At 32.3% G+C, this 19,782-nt stretch overlaps 3 protein-coding genes across 3 annotated transcripts in view; all 3 read left to right on the forward strand.

The window, feature by feature from the left end:
• LOC106712439 overlaps window positions 1–10,353 on the forward strand; it is an 80,754-nt gene extending 70,401 nt beyond the window's left edge. Inside the window, exons 3-11 of the mRNA XM_045686229.1 lie at window positions 3,914–4,050; window positions 4,192–4,369; window positions 4,635–4,777; window positions 5,043–5,143; window positions 5,848–6,016; window positions 6,930–7,056; window positions 7,393–7,557; window positions 7,968–8,050; window positions 9,308–10,353. Coding sequence (XP_045542185.1) covers window positions 3,914–4,050; window positions 4,192–4,369; window positions 4,635–4,777; window positions 5,043–5,143; window positions 5,848–6,016; window positions 6,930–7,056; window positions 7,393–7,557; window positions 7,968–8,050; window positions 9,308–10,124 — 1,920 coding nt within the window. The 3' untranslated portion in view covers window positions 10,125–10,353. The remainder of the gene's footprint in view (window positions 1–3,913; window positions 4,051–4,191; window positions 4,370–4,634; window positions 4,778–5,042; window positions 5,144–5,847; window positions 6,017–6,929; window positions 7,057–7,392; window positions 7,558–7,967; window positions 8,051–9,307) is intronic.
• A 4,254-nt stretch (window positions 10,354–14,607) lies between these two features.
• Window positions 14,608–16,723, forward strand: LOC123723542. The gene is made up of 5 exons (XM_045686583.1): window positions 14,608–14,985; window positions 15,088–15,307; window positions 15,707–15,781; window positions 16,188–16,242; window positions 16,710–16,723. Exons 1-5 carry the CDS (start codon window positions 14,870–14,872, stop codon window positions 16,721–16,723), a joined length of 480 nt encoding a protein of 159 aa, XP_045542539.1. The 5' UTR covers window positions 14,608–14,869.
• Window positions 16,722–18,520, forward strand: LOC106712358 (ribonuclease H1). The gene is made up of 3 exons (XM_014504875.2): window positions 16,722–17,292; window positions 17,536–17,782; window positions 18,262–18,520. The coding sequence occupies exons 1-3, from the start codon at window positions 16,783–16,785 to the stop codon at window positions 18,450–18,452; spliced, it is 948 nt and encodes a 315-aa protein (XP_014360361.2). The 5' UTR covers window positions 16,722–16,782; the 3' UTR covers window positions 18,453–18,520.
• Window positions 18,521–19,782: the final 1,262 nt, after the last annotated feature.

A 19,782-nucleotide genomic window follows, 5' to 3' on the forward strand; every position in this document is an offset into this window, starting at 1 on the left:
CTGGAAATAGCCAGCTAATTAAAAATACACAACTATACTGTGTACATATATCTTGCTTTATATTGCAGTATAAATATATATTGCATCGTAAAACTGTTTTTAGACGCACCAGTAAACCGGCTTGTTATTTAGAACGCGTATTTGTTCCTAGAAAATCATTCAAACACAGAACAAATTACACAATACTAAACCCGGGTCTTAAGAAGCAAGAATAACCTGATATCTTATTGAGCAGATGCAACTTTAATGAATACCCAACATCTTGAAATACCACTAACTATTGTGTGCAGACTACAAACAGATAGACTTGGCAACCGTTTCAAAAGTAATATATCAGGCACCTGTGAGTTAAGCACTGATTAATTCAAACGCATAGATTTTTACAACTGTAGTGGAGTGCCACTCATAATTATTAATAAGCACTAATAATAGTAAAATTGTTACATAACGTAGACAGCGGATGTCGCGAGTCGCGACACAGTAGCTGAGCTGTCAAAGTTAGCCGACCGAGGCAACGACTACGGTATAAATAGGCCTCCCCACAGGGTTGCCACCTACTCTGGCTTGACCCGGATTCTACGCCTTAGTGTGGTGCAATTCGGGCTATAGGTTTGACTTGAGATCGGTATCTGCGAATAATAGTCTAATAATACACGATGGACGTTATTTTGTTTCCGTCGCTTGCCAAGGAGTCAAAGGTTGTTGCTTTTTTACCAGTGTTCGAAATTTTTTGTTAGTTGGCAGCCCTACTTGCGAAGTAGACGTGACCCAATTCGCGCAGGTCAACGGCCTCGGAAGGGGACCGTTTTAGGGAAAACGTTCCAAGAACGACAGACACGCTGTAAAAGAGACAAATGTTTACGATTCAACCGTTTAGATTCAATATTTAACTTACATACTCTTAGAATTTCATTGGGACTGAAAGAAATTACATCCTTCTTAAATGCTAACTATATAAATAGGTCACTAAGATCAAAAAAATGTCCTGTTGGTTGCTGAATTGTAATACTTGGATATTATATGGATTAATATTGAATATTGTAATATTTGGACATGAAATATTGACCCACGCTTTATAGCTGCCAGAGTGTATATAACCAAACAAGCTATTAAAAAATCTGGTAATAAATATAGCCTATGTTACTCAGTAATAATTGTAGCTTTCTAATGGCAAAAAAATGGTGTAATAGGTCTAGTAGTTTTTTTTATTTATTCGTCACATACAAAAGTACTGGATTAGATATACACTCTGGTAGCTAACTGTGGTTCAGAATTTTTACATTTCAGATAATTAAATATGACATTAAAAGTCTCATACCAGGAACAAGAAGTCTTTAGTGATAATTTCTACGAAGTGAAAGGCGATGCGATATTTCGCTTATCATTAAGCGTCATCATTTGAGTGTCAGCTCCTTTTTAGACATGATTACATACTATATAGACACGAATAAATGTTACTTTATAGCTCTTTTTGGGGGGAGAAACTTCAAAAGTTGGATTGTCTTGACTCATTAAAACCACTCTGTGGCCATCCTTCCAGTGCAACTGGTGAAAGTACCAGGTACTTTATAGTCCTAGGTAATACGATGATCTTTAAGCTTTTTGACCTCGACTTTATCTCTGCAACCACAAATCATATCACAGAAAAAAGCTCATAGCATCGTAATACCTACCTCAGATACAGAACGTATCATTTTTAGCCTACTTCAAAGAGAAGGAGGTTATCAATTCGACTGTATTTTTTTTATGTGTGTTACCGCGAAACTCCGCCCCTTTTGATAAACATTATTTTAATCGAAAAGAAGTGTTTGCAGATGGGTCCCATTTTTTTTTATGTTTTTAATTAACATTAACACTTAAACATTACGTTTCTTTACCATCCGCCTTTCATAAAAGCATATCTAAATAAATAAAGTATTACATTTACAATCAGTTTGTCTCTTCACTATGTTATAAGTGTTGTCGTTTGTTATATCTGCATAAACTTTATATTGATTTATTAATATATAAAACCTCTTCACCCATCCCGCTGTGAAATCTAACACTGACAAATATCATCATAAGCGATGGGAGAAAATGAGAAAGCCACATGAAATGTAAATACACATAGTAATATATTATTCGTTTGCCTATGTAGTTAAAGAATTAAATACGCTTCCCACTTAGAATCTAAAATCTTACGACTACGTATCATTTAGCACTTATCATTGCTGTCGAGTTTTAGACTTACCTACATTCTGTGTGACATTTGTTTCATCGAAATGGATAGTAAATAAACGTTCTTGACTGTACAACTAACGTTTAAAACTCCAAATTTTGCAAAAAGCTAATTTTTTTCCGCAATTGAAATAATCCTACATACAGTTATCAAACCTCGAGGGATGTTTATTTAAACAGTAAAACACGTTTAGGTAAACATCAAAAACTTTATTATGCCTTTATGCACGATTTATTACTAATAAAATTATAATAATATAGAAAACGTATTTGAAATTATTTTTGGTACGAAAAAAATACGACATATAAAGACTTATCGAATCTATAATAATATTTCTACGTACAAAACAAAACGTACGTAAAAAATATGTTTTAAATAGTAAATTTTTGAACCTTTTTCATGGTGGTCAATACCTGCTTTTACAACTGGTAATTGAATCCAATACAAACACACTTTCAATTCTCTATCTTCATTTACATTTACTATTGGGAATAAACAACTATGTGTAAAACAATTCGTTTCAAAGGTTCCTTCATTCGATAATAACGTCCAATGAAGACGGTTGTTGACATCTTGGCCTATATAGCGTATACCGGAAGCCGAGCCCACGAATCTCTGACCACTGCTCGGCTTCGCGATAGTGTAGAATAGAGTCAATAATGCCTTCTAAGAATCGAAATTGTAGTTAGCAGTTTATGCTTATATTAAAAATTAAAAATTACTAAAATACAAATACGTTTACTACCCCACTCGGAGTCGCCTTGTGATATAGTGCAGATTTAGCGTGAAAATTTTACACTAAGAATGCCCTTAGTAAATATTAAAAGATTGAATTCGAAAGTAAAATTGTAGTCCTAGAAAACACATAATTACATTACACTAAAACACTGAAATTATAATATAATATGAAATAATTACCCAATAGTATGTACCCCATCGTAGCTGACTATGGCCTAGTCACCCTTTAACTTAGAATAAGTCCGAGACCCTCAATGGAGACCGTAGTGAGCTGATGATGATGTGCCATCGTACTATCAAACACGCCAAAGAGTATGATTGAGTTTAGCTTTATTAAAATAATCTTCTTAATTAGTTTTATTGAAATGTGGGAATATAGTGTAACTATTTTATAGCCATTTTGCCCTTTCTTGTTTCCATTTACTCTCAGTTCACATGCGATACGTGAACTATGAACGATTGACCTTTACTTTATGACTACTATAAAAGGTTATGGAATAGAAAAAATACCAAAGTGCTATCGCTAACAATGTTGTCCTCACTCCACGTCTCTTATTTTAAATTATAGTTCTACTAAAATTAAAATTAAATATATTTATTTATTAAAGAGAGGAATATTATTATTAAATATTACTATTAAATTAGTAACAAGCAAACGTAGAAGCAGTTTCTCATGATGCTTAATCATTCGTGTTCATGAGAACAGATGAAAGACTTTGGAAAAATCAGGATGGTAACCTAATAGCCTATATAATATAATATTAATTAAAACGATCCATGCAGGTCAACCTGGTATTCGCAGAAGGCCCTTGGGGGATCTATCATGATGGTAAATAAAGATGGAGATTCATAAGGCGAAGGAGAAATGTCTTAGCAGAGGTTTAACCAAACCATTAAAATTTGTGTGTCAATTAATCAATGTGTGTCTATGGTTTAAAGATGTGTTGTTGTCACCAGGTTCCTCGCGAGAGTTTCAAGCACATAGTGGCGGCATGCGAGTGCCCGCTATACTGGAAGATGCCGCTGTTTCTGGCCACGCAGCAGAGCCTACACGCTTCCGTTGACGGACACAAGTTCATTGACTTCTGGAGAGAGTGAGTTGATATAATTTACTAATTACTAAATAACTAACACAAATCATTACATTATTTTAAACACTAACCTAACACTGCACAATAATTTCTTTGACGTTCTCCGATCATCCATTCAATATGTCTACGCTCATTCGATTTCAGGATGACGTCACAGTGTCACGACATGGCGTCCAGGTTTGTGTACATCCTAACCAGGGGCAAGAGCAACTCCTTAGCGCCCGAAGACTTTGTGCCTCTAGTCCAAGATGTCGTCGACACACATCCCGGTCTCTCCTTCTTGAAGGAAGCCACCGAATTCCACTCCAGATACGTGCATACGGTAAGAATATTCTAGAATATTAAACATTGGCACAATGGCTTTAAACACTTTTGACTTTTCTACTAGCGTTTATAATGTTTATAAATACTAAAAGAGTATTCTTTGAAATATCTTTTTCTGACATCCCCGATTCTACAAGAAAATGTGACCTCCGATGTAATTCCATTGAACATATAAAATTATTTTACTGTGAAGTCTTCTATTACTTGTAACAAATTAAAAATATTTTTGAAAACCTTACAAATTAATATATTTCTGTTTGTAGGTGATTGCGCGGATATTTTACTGCGTGAACCGGTCGTGGTCGGGTAGAATATCAATACCGGAGCTGAGGAGGTCGAACCTCCTTCAAGTCATACAGCTGCTGGAAGACGAAGAGGATATCAATCAAGTTACACAGTATTTTAGGTTATTTGATCGTTTTTTTTCCTTTATTCACTGACTACCGGCTATAGTTTTGCCCAATAACCTAATGCATTCTTCTTGCTTAGAGCCCTTTGTTAGATCGTCTCCTGGGGCGCCACTTTCCTTAGAAATCATAGTAGCACTGAACTTGTTAAGTGACTTAAAACGTTTCCTAATAATCGAACCTTCAATTTGATTTCATTCAAACGTGTTCATGGGTCTCTAATAATAATTAAATATTACATTCAATGTTTATTTTTTATTACAGTTACGAGCACTTCTACGTGATCTACTGCAAGTTCTGGGAGCTGGATCGCGACCATGACCTGTTTATTGACAAGCACGACCTCGCCAGACACAACGATCATGGTTCGATATTCCTCACTTAATATTTATCTACCAATGGGACGAGCACGAATATTTGTCACAATTGCCTTCGTATCGTCATCATCAATTATGTCAAAATTAGTATGAGATTTTTGGTGTACTTTACTCCCGATAGGAGTGCTGCACAAATAGTATAAGTTTTTTCTATAACGATATGATGGCGATTGTCAGAAATATTCGTGCTAAGCCCACTGGTCACAGGGTACACAAAAGTACTACGCTGTCTACTGTTCTGCCCTAACATGTATTTAGCATAAGTGCGTGCAAAAAGTATCTTATTAATATTGTTAATGCGAATGTTTAGACCAGTGTTTCCCAAAGTGGGCGATAACGCCCCTTGGGGGCGTTTGAAACCTAGGAGGGGGCGATAAGGGGCCCAAAAAATGGGGGGCATTGAAATTAATTAAAGTAATGAAATTGTGGTTTTTAAGTTTTAGGGCTGAATAAAAATTAGGGGGCTCTGAAATATTTTCAAATTTTATTGATTTTCAAAGGGGGCCGTGAAAGAAATAAGTTTGACAATCACTGGTTTAGACGGATGGATGGATGTTTTCAGAACGGCTGAAATTTGACATAGTTGTTAAACATAGTTTGGAAGAGCACATAGGCTACTAAGTTTTTTTTTATTTCGCACGGCCGGAGTCGCGGACCACAGTTAGTGTAATAAGTGCTATAATTTATTTCAGCTTTGTCAAGCCGTATGATAGAGCGTGTGCTGTCGGGCTGCGTGACTCGCGGCAACCAGAACCGGCTGACGCCCGACGGCGAGCCGCGCATGTCCTACACAGAGTTCGTCTGGTTCTTACTCGCTGAGGAGGACAAGACACATCCCACCGCCATCGAGTACTGGTACAGGTGTGTACACATACATACATTGTCCTAGTTCTCAGTTTTTACATCCTTTTTTCCACTAGTCACCCAACTTCCAGAAGTGTGAGACACCTAGAGAAATAGTACTTTAATCACTTAGTGAGAGAAAGTTTCTAGTTTTTTAGAACACTGTATCCAAGTAGTGTAATTTTTCTTCACTGGTGTTCTAAACTTGTGCATATTATCAAATTAATTAGACATTTTGAAATTGATTAAATTCTAAGAGGACATTTTTGACTTCTCAATTTAAAAAATGCAAGTAAAGGTTAGCTTAGCTTGCCTACTATACGTAATATGCGTCTTAGTAACAAAGAAAGTGATGTCTTTTTGGTTCAAGTAAAGCAGTAATTGTGACCTTCAAACGCAAGTTTATTATTCGCTTTGTGTACATAGAATCTAGATTGTGTTAGTGAAATCTCGTAGAAAATGTATGCGTGATGGCGTTTGAGAAAGTTTTGGTATGAGTCACGTAAGAGGTCATTACCATATCGTGCTGTTAACCCGACAAATTTACCTTCAAAATAAATAAGTTTTAATTTTTAAATTACTTACGCTCCTCTATTGTTTTATAGTTTCGCTTTCATTTATTTCGTAATACGATTTATGACCACAATTACGCGTTATACTTACGTCCAAACACATTGAATCTCGATCCATTTTTTATTTATTTAAGGTACTTAAATCGTAATATAAATAAATTTATAGGGTGATCAATCTATTTGTATAATCCTTCTAATAAAAAGTGAATAAAATAATCTTCGAATCAATTTTAAGGACCGATTTTGGGTTCGACCGTCAATGGATAGTACAAAATTATTGAATAGAGAACCTTGTATTAGAAAACTAGATATGTTTTTGTTGTTTAAGTGAACTAATGCTCGTATTATACATATTGTAGATGTATGGACATAGACGGCGACGGGTACATATCTATGTACGAGCTGGAGTATTTCTACGAAGAGCAGATGCAGCGCATGGAGGCCATTGGCATTGAGACGTTGCCTTTCAATGACTGCTTATGTCAGGTATATATGACATAACTTAATGGATACTTTACTTACTGCTGTAAAAGTTGTATTAATATAACTTGCCATCACTCTTGCTCTTTTTTAAAAAATGAGATGACAATGGTTTCGTAAATGTGATTTTTGCAGAGTAAAATAGAAACTAATAGTTATTCGTACATAATTAATGGTAATTTAAATCTATTAGTTAAAAATTAATATAGAAAATATTAGCTTATTAAAGCAGTGATTCAGTAATTTTTTCAAAAAAAAAATTTTTTTTTCACAAAATCTATATTCGTGATTTCTTTCTATTCAATGTGAAATAAACAATTTAATGATGTATGTCATTGCTAGATGTTAGACATGGTGCACCCGGCGGAGGATGGCAAGATAACGCTATCAGACCTGAAGAGGTGCAAGCTGACGCCGATCTTCTTCGACACCTTCTTCAACCTGGAGAAGTACCTCGACCACGAGCAGCGCGACCCCTTCGCCACGCAGAGAGACTCCGACTCTGAGGTCAGCATCTTTATTAACAAGTAACACGTTCAGTGCCGTCGCAGGCTATTGAGTTTTTCCTTAAATAATTTGCAAAAAAATAATTTGTAAAAATAAAGATTGAGGATTGATTGCATAATTAAATTTAATAAAATAGGTTTAATAAAAGGTTTTTAATTGATTTTTTACATGAAAAAGTGGTTATTATAAGATAATCGTTAATAATAATATGCTATCACTGACTTATTTAAATTATTTTTAAATCCACAATTTTCTCAAATATCTATTTTAATTATTTCTTTTTCTGTATCTTACTGTTTAAGCTGAGCAAGCCAAAAAAAATCAAGTCTTTAGTACATAAAGTTCTATCAATAAAAAGATACTGTTGTATTAAAACAGCATCCACTAACTTCCTAATTAAAATATTACAGATGTCAGAATGGGATAGATTCGCCGCCGAGGAATATGAACTCTTAGTAGCCGAGGAAGGTGGCAGCGATGCACAGGACCAAATGTAAGACAAACATTTACTAAAAATAAATATTATTTTGCATATTTTTTATATTTTAATTTTATTTTTTTCATTATAAACAGGCAATTGTATAAAATAATAAAAGAGGCCGAGAAAAAGAAGTGTGCCAATATATTCAATGAATTGTGCCGAGCTAGTCGACTTAGCGGACATAGATATTTCAAATAAATTATCCAATGAGGCGCGGTAAAGTAAAATGAATGCTATATCGCAACAGAAAACGCACTCGTACTTAGTTTTTATCATGCATTTTGAAGCACAAATGTTCCAATCATGTTATTTGTATGAAAACTCGTAGTCACACTGCTTTGATATCTTCAAATTTAATAACATACCAAAACTGTGCTGTGTTACAAAAAATATGTTCTGAATGCATCGATTAAAATAGTTTTCATTGTTAGGAAGAAACATTATGTACTTTCATTACAAATAAACTATCATATTATATGTTAATCACTTTATATTATATATATTTCATATCTTCTACCTATTATATTATTAGTTATTTTTTTATTTTGTTCATTATTATTATAATTTTGTTCATCAGGGAGGAAGACAGAACTGGCTATGCTAGGGTAAGATTGTGTTCGTGAATTGCCGTGTATGTGTATGTCATTTTATTGCATTGGTCGTGTCTACGATATCTTATACCCTATAAACTCCGATACCGCTTGTTAAAGCTTGTTATACCGTGGAGTTCCACTGCGGAAACATTGTTAAACATATTGTTATCACTGTTTATTTCTAAGAGAGTGAGAGAGACAACAATATGTTAGTATGAGTGCTACAGCAGTAGAAAGCCACGGTTATGTTCAACGGCCTTGCTTGTTGCAAGGAATTGCATTTTGAACCTCGTTGATATGTCGCTTATACGTGTGAAAATCTTGCACTTAGTTTACAACGACGCATTTAATGTTTAAGATATTCCAGCAAACGGTCGCATAGATTTAATCAATTACAGAAAACCCTTGAAATATGTTTGCCATCGATTCCGCTGCTTCGTCTGCCTTACTGATGAAATTTTTTTAATTAATCTGTACATATTATATTATCCATATCCACATATGAGAACTTTTGAGCTTTTGTTTTGTAAATAATATACATCGGCATTTGATCAGGCATGAAGTAACACTAACATTAATACAAAGTTACAGTTGCATTCAGTACATATACATTACAACAACTTGTCCCTGCGAAATATCAACACATCTAATTAAACTTTTGTTCGTCTTCTTTCAGCTCATACGATGAGACCGATGAAGATTGCTTATCACCAAATGTAGACGAGATCACCAACACTGAGGTGGCGGAGGAGTCGAGCGTTGAGGAGTCAACGCTGAGCGAGAGCGCCTCCAGCGTGGTCAGCCGCGGCAAGGAGCCCTCCGCCGCGCCCTCCGCCGCGCCCTCCGCCGCGCCCTCCGCCGCGCCCTCCGCCGCGCCCTCCGCCGCGCCCTCCGCCGCGCCCTCCGCCGCGCCCTCCGCCGGCTTCGTCAATCTTAGTTCTATTTACTCCATCGGGGGCGCCAACAGGTGGCCGAATCAAACCGACAACGCAACCAAGAACGGTTTACCCGATAGAAAAACTGAAAAACCTATTCCACCGGAGAAACCGGTCAGCTTGTTGATGATGAACGGGAAAGTCGATAACCGGTATTCCGGTTTCAGCAATAATAGCTTTTTATACTCGCAGCTGCTCAACCCGACTGGTGCGCGCGCGAAAGACCCGCCCTCGTATACGGCGGCCACCGGTGGAGCCTTCGACAAGGTCGCGGAAATTAAAAAGACCGCCACGTCTCCTATCAAAACCCCAGTCAATAAATCACCTGTCACCAGTCCCGTGAACGGCGTCAACAAAATCTCCGATAACTACGAAAGAGCGATCGCCGAACGACTGAGCCCTCAACGAGATATATCGAGATTGAACCGAAGCAGTTTGTTTAGTAAAGTTAACACCGGAGTGGTGTCCGGCAAAGTGAAAAAGAGCAGCCCTCGCCGGTCCGGTAATGACGACGAGGACGAGGACTACGCGCGCGACAGTGATGAGTGTTCAATTTAAATGTAGTTAGTAACGTTGGTAACACAGGTCATTTAGGTAACAAGACTCCAGTGTTTGTTTAATGTTGCCAGTGTATTGTATCACTGTACAGTGTAACCAAAGAGCGCCGCGAACGTGTGCAATTAATGACATTTTTTTTAGTATAATCGTTACGCCGTTGATTAGAAGAGAGAACTATTTTTTCAGCGTATCCTAGCGGGAGATACCTGCCTTGTGACGTAGCAATTAGATAATTATAACTTTTATAGATTATTGTGAAAGTAGACATTCATTATTGTGGAAAGAAACCATTTTGTTTGGTTTGAAAAACGACGCTTGCTTTTTTTTCAGCATTTTATTAGTGTTTATTTAATTTACCGTTATTTGTTATTATTTTTTACTGCTATATTTGTCTCAAAGTTAATTTATGAATTACTTTTACTTGCATGAGTTTCTGTACGTAATGAAGAGTATTAGATTTTTAACCTTTAAACTATTTTTATGTTGAGATCAAATGTTATTTGCTTTGTTATAATCTATACCACCACAACATAATAAATATTTAGAATGTGATTAATAATTTAATGATAATTAATTGAACGAAAGGAATCAAACTTCATAAATTATTAAATAAATAAATGAAAAATTTGCAGTCCACACAAAAATGTAGATTAAAAAAGTGAAATGAAATTTTATGCTTCGTCATTATTCCGTCATAAAACTCATATCATAGCTCCATCCATAATTAAAAATTATTTTATTACAAAATTGAATTGTTCTAGAATTAAAAAATTACACGACCAAAGTTTGGTCAAAGATTAAAAAAACACAGCCGTAAGTTTAAAAAAAAGAAACACGCACAGATTATTTAGAAATTAATAAAATATTTTTGATAAGGTTTGACGATAGTGGTACATAATAGTAATTTTTTTTTTATTGCAAAAAAAAATAAATTAAATTGCTAACAGCTGGCATGTGCATAATTGTATCAAATAATTATAAATACTGTAAAATGCTTTATATACTTTAGATTTTTGTATCAATTTGTAACATACATAAAAGAAATAAGTTAATTTGGACACATTTGTAAGTCGAAGTCGAAAAGAAAACAAAATTAACCTTAAACACAAATGCAAAGGCTCGGCAGCAGAGATGTTAGGTGAGTTTTAGCCTTTAATTCCAATGAGTTTTTTGTTGGATGTATTTTAAAATTATAAAATTAATTTGAATTTTGATTGAATGATTAAAGGTAGGCAATGATTCTGCAATTGCAGATGTCTATGGGCTGCGGTCACTTCGCTGTTTCGGCAAATTCAGGTGACCGCTAGCTAGATTGCCATTTTATAAATAAAATAAAAAAGCCTTCATAATATAGTTTAGTTAAAGTTTGTTTCAGAACTATATATATTTATGATTTATGTCACCGAAATTCGTATTCGAAAAAAAAATGTTTATTTTGAGGCATTTTTTAATTGTAAGTAGCAAAAATATTTTTATGTAAATGGACTTTTTAGAGTAAGGAGTGTTTGGTACTAAAATATACCTAACCTAGTTCCTTGTTTTGAATTTTTGTGACTAAATTTTTTTTTCTATTAAATTTAATATGAGTTAGTTTTAAAAAACCGCATAACGACCGAATTAATTCAGTAAATAACGTGTCGAATTTACTTCGCAAGTTTTAAAATATTTTATTTGCTGACATTTAACATTTACGCGGTTGAAAATGGCAGCTGTAAATATGCTTGTAGATTTATGGTAGTTAAATATTGTATCTAGTCTGCAGGGTGCTGGTTCGTAAATCGTCAACCATTCAGAAAAAAATATACTTTTGTTATTTCGAAAAAAAACAGTTTGCCACAATCAAAGAGTGGATTTTATATAAGTAGTCTTTGCGACTTGAATTTTAGTAATGTGTAACTATCTTATAATGTTGTTGTGATTATTTTTAAACTTTCAATCGAATTTTCGCGTTCATGCGATAATTTTTAATAGTTAATATTTACTATTCAAGTAAATTAAAAAAAATATTGTGCCTATGAATCTATTTTTACGTTTAAAAATAATAAAGATGCATGAATCTCACAATAAAAAACAAGCTTATTAATATTAAACTAGTCACCTCAAAAATAAATATCATAATAAGCCTAAATGGTAGCTTTATTGTGAAGATCACAGGTTCGCATCCTAGCAGACTTGGACTGATCTGATTTTCTTTCGTACAAAAGTTACTTCTCTACCAAAATGATGATAGTAGAGAAGTTAACAGCTGTCACTATCTCTTTCTTATACCAGTTGCTGTAAAAACGTCTATTCATAAAACATTTACCAATTAGCAACCAAAAACATTGTTCACATTTTAACAAATTTTATTAATATGTTGTTTCATGTTAGAGTTAAAAAAAACTGGTTTTTTTTTTGTTAAAATAAAAATATGTTAAAGTACCTATATTAGTACTTTAACGTTAGCTGTTAAAGACTTAGTTAATTTAGTTCGTAGTTATACTTATTAAGTTACCGAATTTTTATAGATCTAAATGTTTTGTATTTTAAAATTGGTGATTAATTAATGAATGTAGGTACATTATATTTATTGTAAGTAAATAAAAGGCAACATTTACATTATTCATCTGCAACTATTGAACTGTATCTTCCATCGGATAAACCCCAAGCCATTTATAAATAGTGCCATTAAATCAGTTTTATTACGATTTTATTAATATATTCTATATTATCGCCAGCCTAATACAGTCATTAAGTGGATTTGTTAGAGAAATACATAATGCGTATTTTATTTTTTGTTAAATTATCGATTCAGTTTTGTTAATAAATGTCTTAATAAAATGTAATTATTAATATTTCATTTTGTTTATTGGAACAAACTTTTGACGCTGCGATTTCAAACGACTTTCAAAACAACGATTGACTTCGGCAGAATGTTTTTTTTTTTTAATTATTAGGCAATAGCTGGAAATAAAACTATGAAATTAGTGGTTACAATTTCTTACATAATCTGCTGTACAGTCTCGATTGAATTGGTGTTGCCATGCCATTGCGTTTTCATTATTATTTTTTGTATATGTATTGTATTTGTAATTTATTAATAACTGTGTTATGTATTTGTGTGTGCAATTTGAACGTCATGAATGTATAAATAGTATACACTAGGGTTATGTAATTTTGTCGTAACATTTTTATCATCACTACCTATCCACATATTACGAAGCACAAGTATGCTTGATAATTTACATTTTCCATCTCCAATAAAATTATTAACATTATTACTTTTACTTCTTTATATAATACATTGACAATTTTACAACAGTTGATTATTTTTTTAACAACATAGTATAACTAAATAAAAAACTTCAAAAAACATTCTTTAAAAAATGTTTGTGGTGACATAGATTTAAAATGTTAACAATATTATGATAATATTGGTGACAGTATTAGTTAAGTATCCTAATAAAGAACATTGTATTTAGTAATGTGTTTTATTTAAGATATTTGACAGTAGTAGATCCCCCAACATTAATATTTGTTGGATGCACGAACGGGCCGTTTGGATACCACGACCAAACAGAACACAGGCGTGAAGTGGAAACAATTCCGCATTTGGTCTGATGAGTGTGGTGCCGGAGCCCCAATTTTAGTCCTGTGTGTGTCCCCTTTTCCGTTGATAAAAGGTAGGCAACGCATTTGTGATTGCGGATGTCTATGGACGGCGGTAGCTGTGCAATTTTGGCGAATTCAGGTGGCCGTTTGCTCGTTTGCCACCTTTTGATATAAAGAAAAATTATTACATTTGTAATATTTTAACAGAAATGGGCGCCACAAGTCTAAAACAAAGAGTATAGTAATAAGATAACCTGAACTTTTGCAGCATTGCAGCACATATATTATGTTCATACATATCGTTGCATAGTAAATATATGAAAACAAGCGTGTATATATAACATCTGAGCACTTTGGGCTAAGCCCTTATCTATCTACCTTAATATCATACATATATCTAATATATAAAATTCTCGTGTCACAGTTTTCGTCACCGTACTCCTCCGAAACGGCTTGACCGATTCTCATGAAATTTTGTGAGCATATTCAGTAGGTCTGAGATCTATTTTTCATTTTTTTTTAACTGCGCGCGGACGGAATCGCGGGCGACAGCTAGTATATATATATAACTTTTATTATATTAATCCAAGGACGATTAAATAAATAACAAATAAATACCTAATTTGTAAACTGAAACACTACTATCAGGGTCCGCCAACTTCGAACGAAAAACAAGAAACTTCAAACAGAGACAATTTTGTTGTTGTGTTAACTGGGTTCCATAATATGAACGAGATAGAGCATATATCTATGCCGTTTTCGCTCGCGATAGTCCAAGCTATACTTGCCATATAAAAAAAATATTTCATCCTTTTATTATTATAATAAAGTATTTATAATTAAAAATAAGAAAACATGATTTAAAAAAAATCCTATTATTAATTGTCTTATTTCTTACATTTGTATTTATAAATCAAGATATACGATCACTTGTTATCTTATATCTACATCGCAAAAAAATGTAGTAATGGCAATTTTAAATCATAACCGTTAAAAAAATAAGTTTTCAAATTTGTTTCAAAACGTGTTCTCGTATGGTTCCGAAATCTTTGATATTGCATTGTATTTTTGAACTAATAACGCGAGTGTTTAAGTTTTGAGATATTGACTCTGATAAGTGAAATATTGACCTCATTATTATTTTAAGTTTTAACATGTCTGATCAGTACAGAAAATGTGTCAAGTGTGGAGTGACCTTAGCAAAAGATCATACTTTAACTTTTCACCGATTTCCTAAGATTGGGAATGGAAACCCTGAAACAGTTTTAAGGTAAATATTTTTAAAAAATCCATCCACATTTTGCTTCGAAGTAATAATCTGATATAACAAGATTTCTTTTATTCGGTCTCTGATAATCTGTTATTATTACAGATCCCGCATTTGGGCCGAATTCTGTTTCCCTGAAGAAAACTGTACTGATGTAGATTTTAAAAAAAAATTACATACCAGCCACAAAATGCTATGCAGTAAACATTTTACAGAAGAATCTTTTATTAACATATCTAAAACACGTTTAAACAAGTTTTCCATACCTATTGGTTCTGAGCCCATATTGGAAAAACTGAGAAACATACCAGGTTCTTCTAGTCAGGTATGTTGATCAGTCAGGTATGATTGTGAATAATATTTATGTATTTATAATTATTGTATTTAAATGCTCACCTTAAATGTTTTGAAGGATTGAGTATGTTTAAAAATTTTTCTAGCTGACTGCCAAAGAAGGGTTGTGTTTCTCAAGTTTATGTCTAACTTTTCGGCACATTTCTTCAGATGTGGGAGTGACCTAAGATATAATATGTAATTAGGTTTTATTTGTTTCATAGAATAAATAATTGATAATAAAAAAAATAGCCAGATCTTCCACTTATTCAATGTACTGTGATTAGGAGAAGAGGTCAGAATCATAAAAAAATACATTATGTCATATAAATCAAGCCATCTTATAAAACTTTACTATACTATATATTTTAACACATTAACAAATTTTCAGGTTTCACCTACACCAGGACCTTCACATGAGCATATACAGAAGAAACAACAAGTGGAAATGGACCAAAATGCCTTTGTATGTATTTCACTTCTTTTAATAGTATTATTGTTGTTATTATTTTACTATATTTAATTACTTGCAAGAACAGTTTTTCAATAACTGACTAAACATCTTAAAATTCAGATTGCCATAATGTTTTAATATTTAATATAATAATTGTAATAATTTAATTTTGTTCATTTTTTAAAGTTGAGCGACTGACAAATGCTTATAACTTCAATATAATTTTTTTAAAGATTTGTATGTCTTAACTAAAATCTAGGAATCCCTGTATTCCTAAACTTTAAGTTTACTGAATTACTAGTGTGGCATAAAATAATGTTTTTAAATAAACTAATATAATGTATACAAATTGAAATATACCTTTACTGGGTTAATTAAATACTTTTGTAAATGGAGTTATAATAAATATGTTTTCCAGGTTACTTCACCATCAAATTTGCCTCACAATAATGAGCTGCATTATAATGAAAATTGTGATTTCATAATAAAATCAATAATTTTTATATATTTAAAGCGATTCTTAATTAAAAAAAATCGGGAACTAAATTTAATTAAATAAATGATGTTAAATTACTCTGTTTCATTTCATTATTCCTTTAACTAATTTAAGTTAATAACTTTTACTAACACAATATATTGGAAATAATGATTATTTCATTTTAAAATTATTCTTTCTTTAAAAAAATCTTACATTTGCCAAATTATCAAAATAATCATAATTTCCAATATAAATTTTTAACTATAAATAAATTAAAATACTAAACGTATATTCAAAATTCCCGCGTTTTATTTTTTCATATGGGCGACCATTATGGCGCTAGTAGTATAAACGTATAGACCAAAGTTATAATACTATAGTATGTAACATGTCATTCTTCTCTCTATAGAGAGTATTATATTCTTTGACTACTATAGACAAAAACGTCAAACGTCATTATAGTTAAATGTCAATAAGGTATGCCTACTTTAACGTTAAATTTTTGTCATCTTTTAAAACATTATTTATTTCCAAGATGCCTTATTATGCAGTAGCACGAGGACGAATTTCGGGGATATTTATGAATTGGGCTGATTGTGAAAGTCAAGTGAAGGGTTTTCCTGGAGCTCGTTACAAAAAGTTCAACACAGCTGCTGATGCCGAAAAATTCATAATATCGGAAGGTGGTTCTCAAAAAACCAATAATGTTACAAATGGAAATAAAATAGTAAAAGCTATAAATTCCCAACATCAACCTAAAGCTCAGGAAAAGCAGATAACTGTTAAACCTTCTAGGAAACGAACAAAAACACCTGAAAATCAAATCGACACCGACAGCGATGAAGATGATTTAAGCAATGTCTTAACAAAACAAATGGACGATATTGAAAAAAGGTTGAAAGTTTTTGAAAAAGATGTAAATAAAATAATAATGAAAGGTACAAAATCGACTGAGAAAAAGACAATGTTAATTGATTTACCACAACCAAAGAAACACAAAAGTCGAAAATTTGAATTTAATGAAGATGACGATGGTTATGTACAGGTAAGAAATTTGTTATAAAAGTAAATAATATTTTGTGTACAGTAATCTGCATAAATCTATATTTGCCTTTAGTTTCAAAAATATGCATTTACATATCTCTCGGTATGATTCTTAATATATATACATGTTAGTAGGCAGATATGAATATGTTTTACAATCCACAGACATACTCAAGTTTCTACAGTCTTGTAACCAATTCATATTTTTGCTGTACTTGGTTACAATGGAAACTTTCTCTAACAGGTATATACAGATGGTGCTTGCTCATCAAATGGCCGGAATGGCGCCCGAGCAGGTATAGGAGTGTATTGGGGCGATGGTCACCCACTAAATGTGAGTGAGCCAGTAACTGGTCGAGCAACCAACAACTGCGGAGAGATTCAGGCTGCAACTTCCGCTATAAAAATTGCCCTTCAGAACAAAGTCAAAAAACTGACGATAAACACAGATTCACAGTTTCTAATCAATTCTGTCACCAAATGGATGCCAGGTAAACAAAATTATAATCTTAAGTAAAATAGGATTAAATGTAGCTGTTTGTCATAAAGTGACTTTTGTGTTGATCATTATTATTAGTAATCTTATATATATAAAAGAAAGTCGTGTTAGTTACACTATTTATAACTCAAGAACGGCTGAATCGATTTGACTGAAAATTGGTGTGCAGGTAGCTTAGAACCAGGAAACGGACATAGGATAATTTTTACCCCGTTTTCTATTTTTTATTCCACGCGGACGGAGTCGTGGGTAAAAGCTAGTGCTTAATAAAATAACAATATTTCAATAATAATTTAATAATAAAAAATCATTACAATTCTTTCATAAATATGATTGTCAATAAAATTTTAGCTGTTAATTATTTTGTTTAATGTTGTAATTTAAAAAAAAATCTACAATATTGAAGATACATACAATTCAAATATTTATTCAAGATTTTACTTTGTCTCAAACAATAATTTATATCAATAGGGTGGAAACGAAAAGGTTGGAAACTGCAATCTGGTGAACCGGTGAAGAATGAGAAGGACTTTAAGGAATTAGACGAAATTCAGAATAAATTACAAATTAAGTGGGTCTATGTGGAGGCACACAAAGGAGTCCACGGCAATGAGATGGCAGATCAGCTGGCTAAGGCAGGTGCCAGTAGATATGTAAAGTAACAACTACAATATAAGTTTAGGTGATAATTTAATAGTTAATTGTTGAAATGAAAATGCTGCAGGTCAGTAAACATTTTTTTCCAACATGATATGTGTTAGTGTAAACAATTGTATGAAATTTTGTTTTGTGCTAGTTTACTGTTATAGATAGGCCTTTATATGTCAGTATTATTACATGCAATAATTATGATAAAAGCAAAAATTATTAACTCTGGAAAACGACTGAGAAAAACTTTTACTTTATCTATTGCATTCAAAGTTGTTAATTATTTGTCCTTTTTTTTTATAATGAACCCGAGTAAACTTTATTATGTCTATAAAAATATTTCAAATATATAATTTTTATTTCTCTTGAAAAAATACAGAATCTAGGTATTTTTTGTGAGTTTTTAGTAACTTCTATACTTTATAGTTTTCTAATGCTTTCTGTTAATCTTTATGATCAAGAAAATGTTTTTTTTTTCATAAACACTTCCTAAACTTTTTCCGTATATAATGCTGTAGGCTTATCTTCTTTTTTTTATTAAATGTGTATTGATTTAGTTGTATGTTTAAGTAAAAGCTTTCAATTACTTCTTTGACTGAAATTCTATTATATATTTTACTAAAATGATTTTGTTATTGTTATATGAAAAAAATCTGATTTATTCAATTGAATTAATTAAAGCTGGAGATAATGATTCGAAATTATGGATTTCACTTTCACTTTCACTTTCCCCCTCTGAAACCTTTGCATAAGTTGATTTTTCCAGTCATTTTTTGCTCCATAAAAAAGTATTTTTTGTTTTTTTCGTCAGCATTATAACAAATTTTTACAATTAAAAAATTTGGCATATTTTATACACTTTACTGTGACATGGTGGCGATTAAAACAACATGAAATGTTTTTAACAATTTTATTTAATCTGAAATATATTTTACAAGAGCTCAAAGCTTTGAGAAAACTTAATTTATAAAAAAAAAATTACATCTTGCTTCATTTTTCACATGAAAAACAATTTCTATCAGAATTGGAATAAAACTCGTTCTTTTAAACAATTGTACAAAATTAAAACTTTTGAAATTATAAAGGTTTCTTACAATCCAAGCTTACACTAAATCTAATAAAGGTATATAATAGAATTAGTGTAATATTTACATATTAAATGCTAATTATATTAAATTACCAATATCAGCTATTAAATTAATAAAATAAAAGAAAAAGACAATGCTATAACACACCATCACACCTATTATTCAACATGGCAACACTTCAAAATTAAATCCAATAAAATAATAATATATCCGAGATCTATGATTAATTTTAAAAATAAAAACATAATAGCCTACT

This window comes from Papilio machaon, chromosome 3 (assembly GCF_912999745.1).
Source record: "Papilio machaon chromosome 3, ilPapMach1.1, whole genome shotgun sequence".
Classification (NCBI taxonomy): Eukaryota; Metazoa; Arthropoda; class Insecta; order Lepidoptera; family Papilionidae; genus Papilio; species Papilio machaon.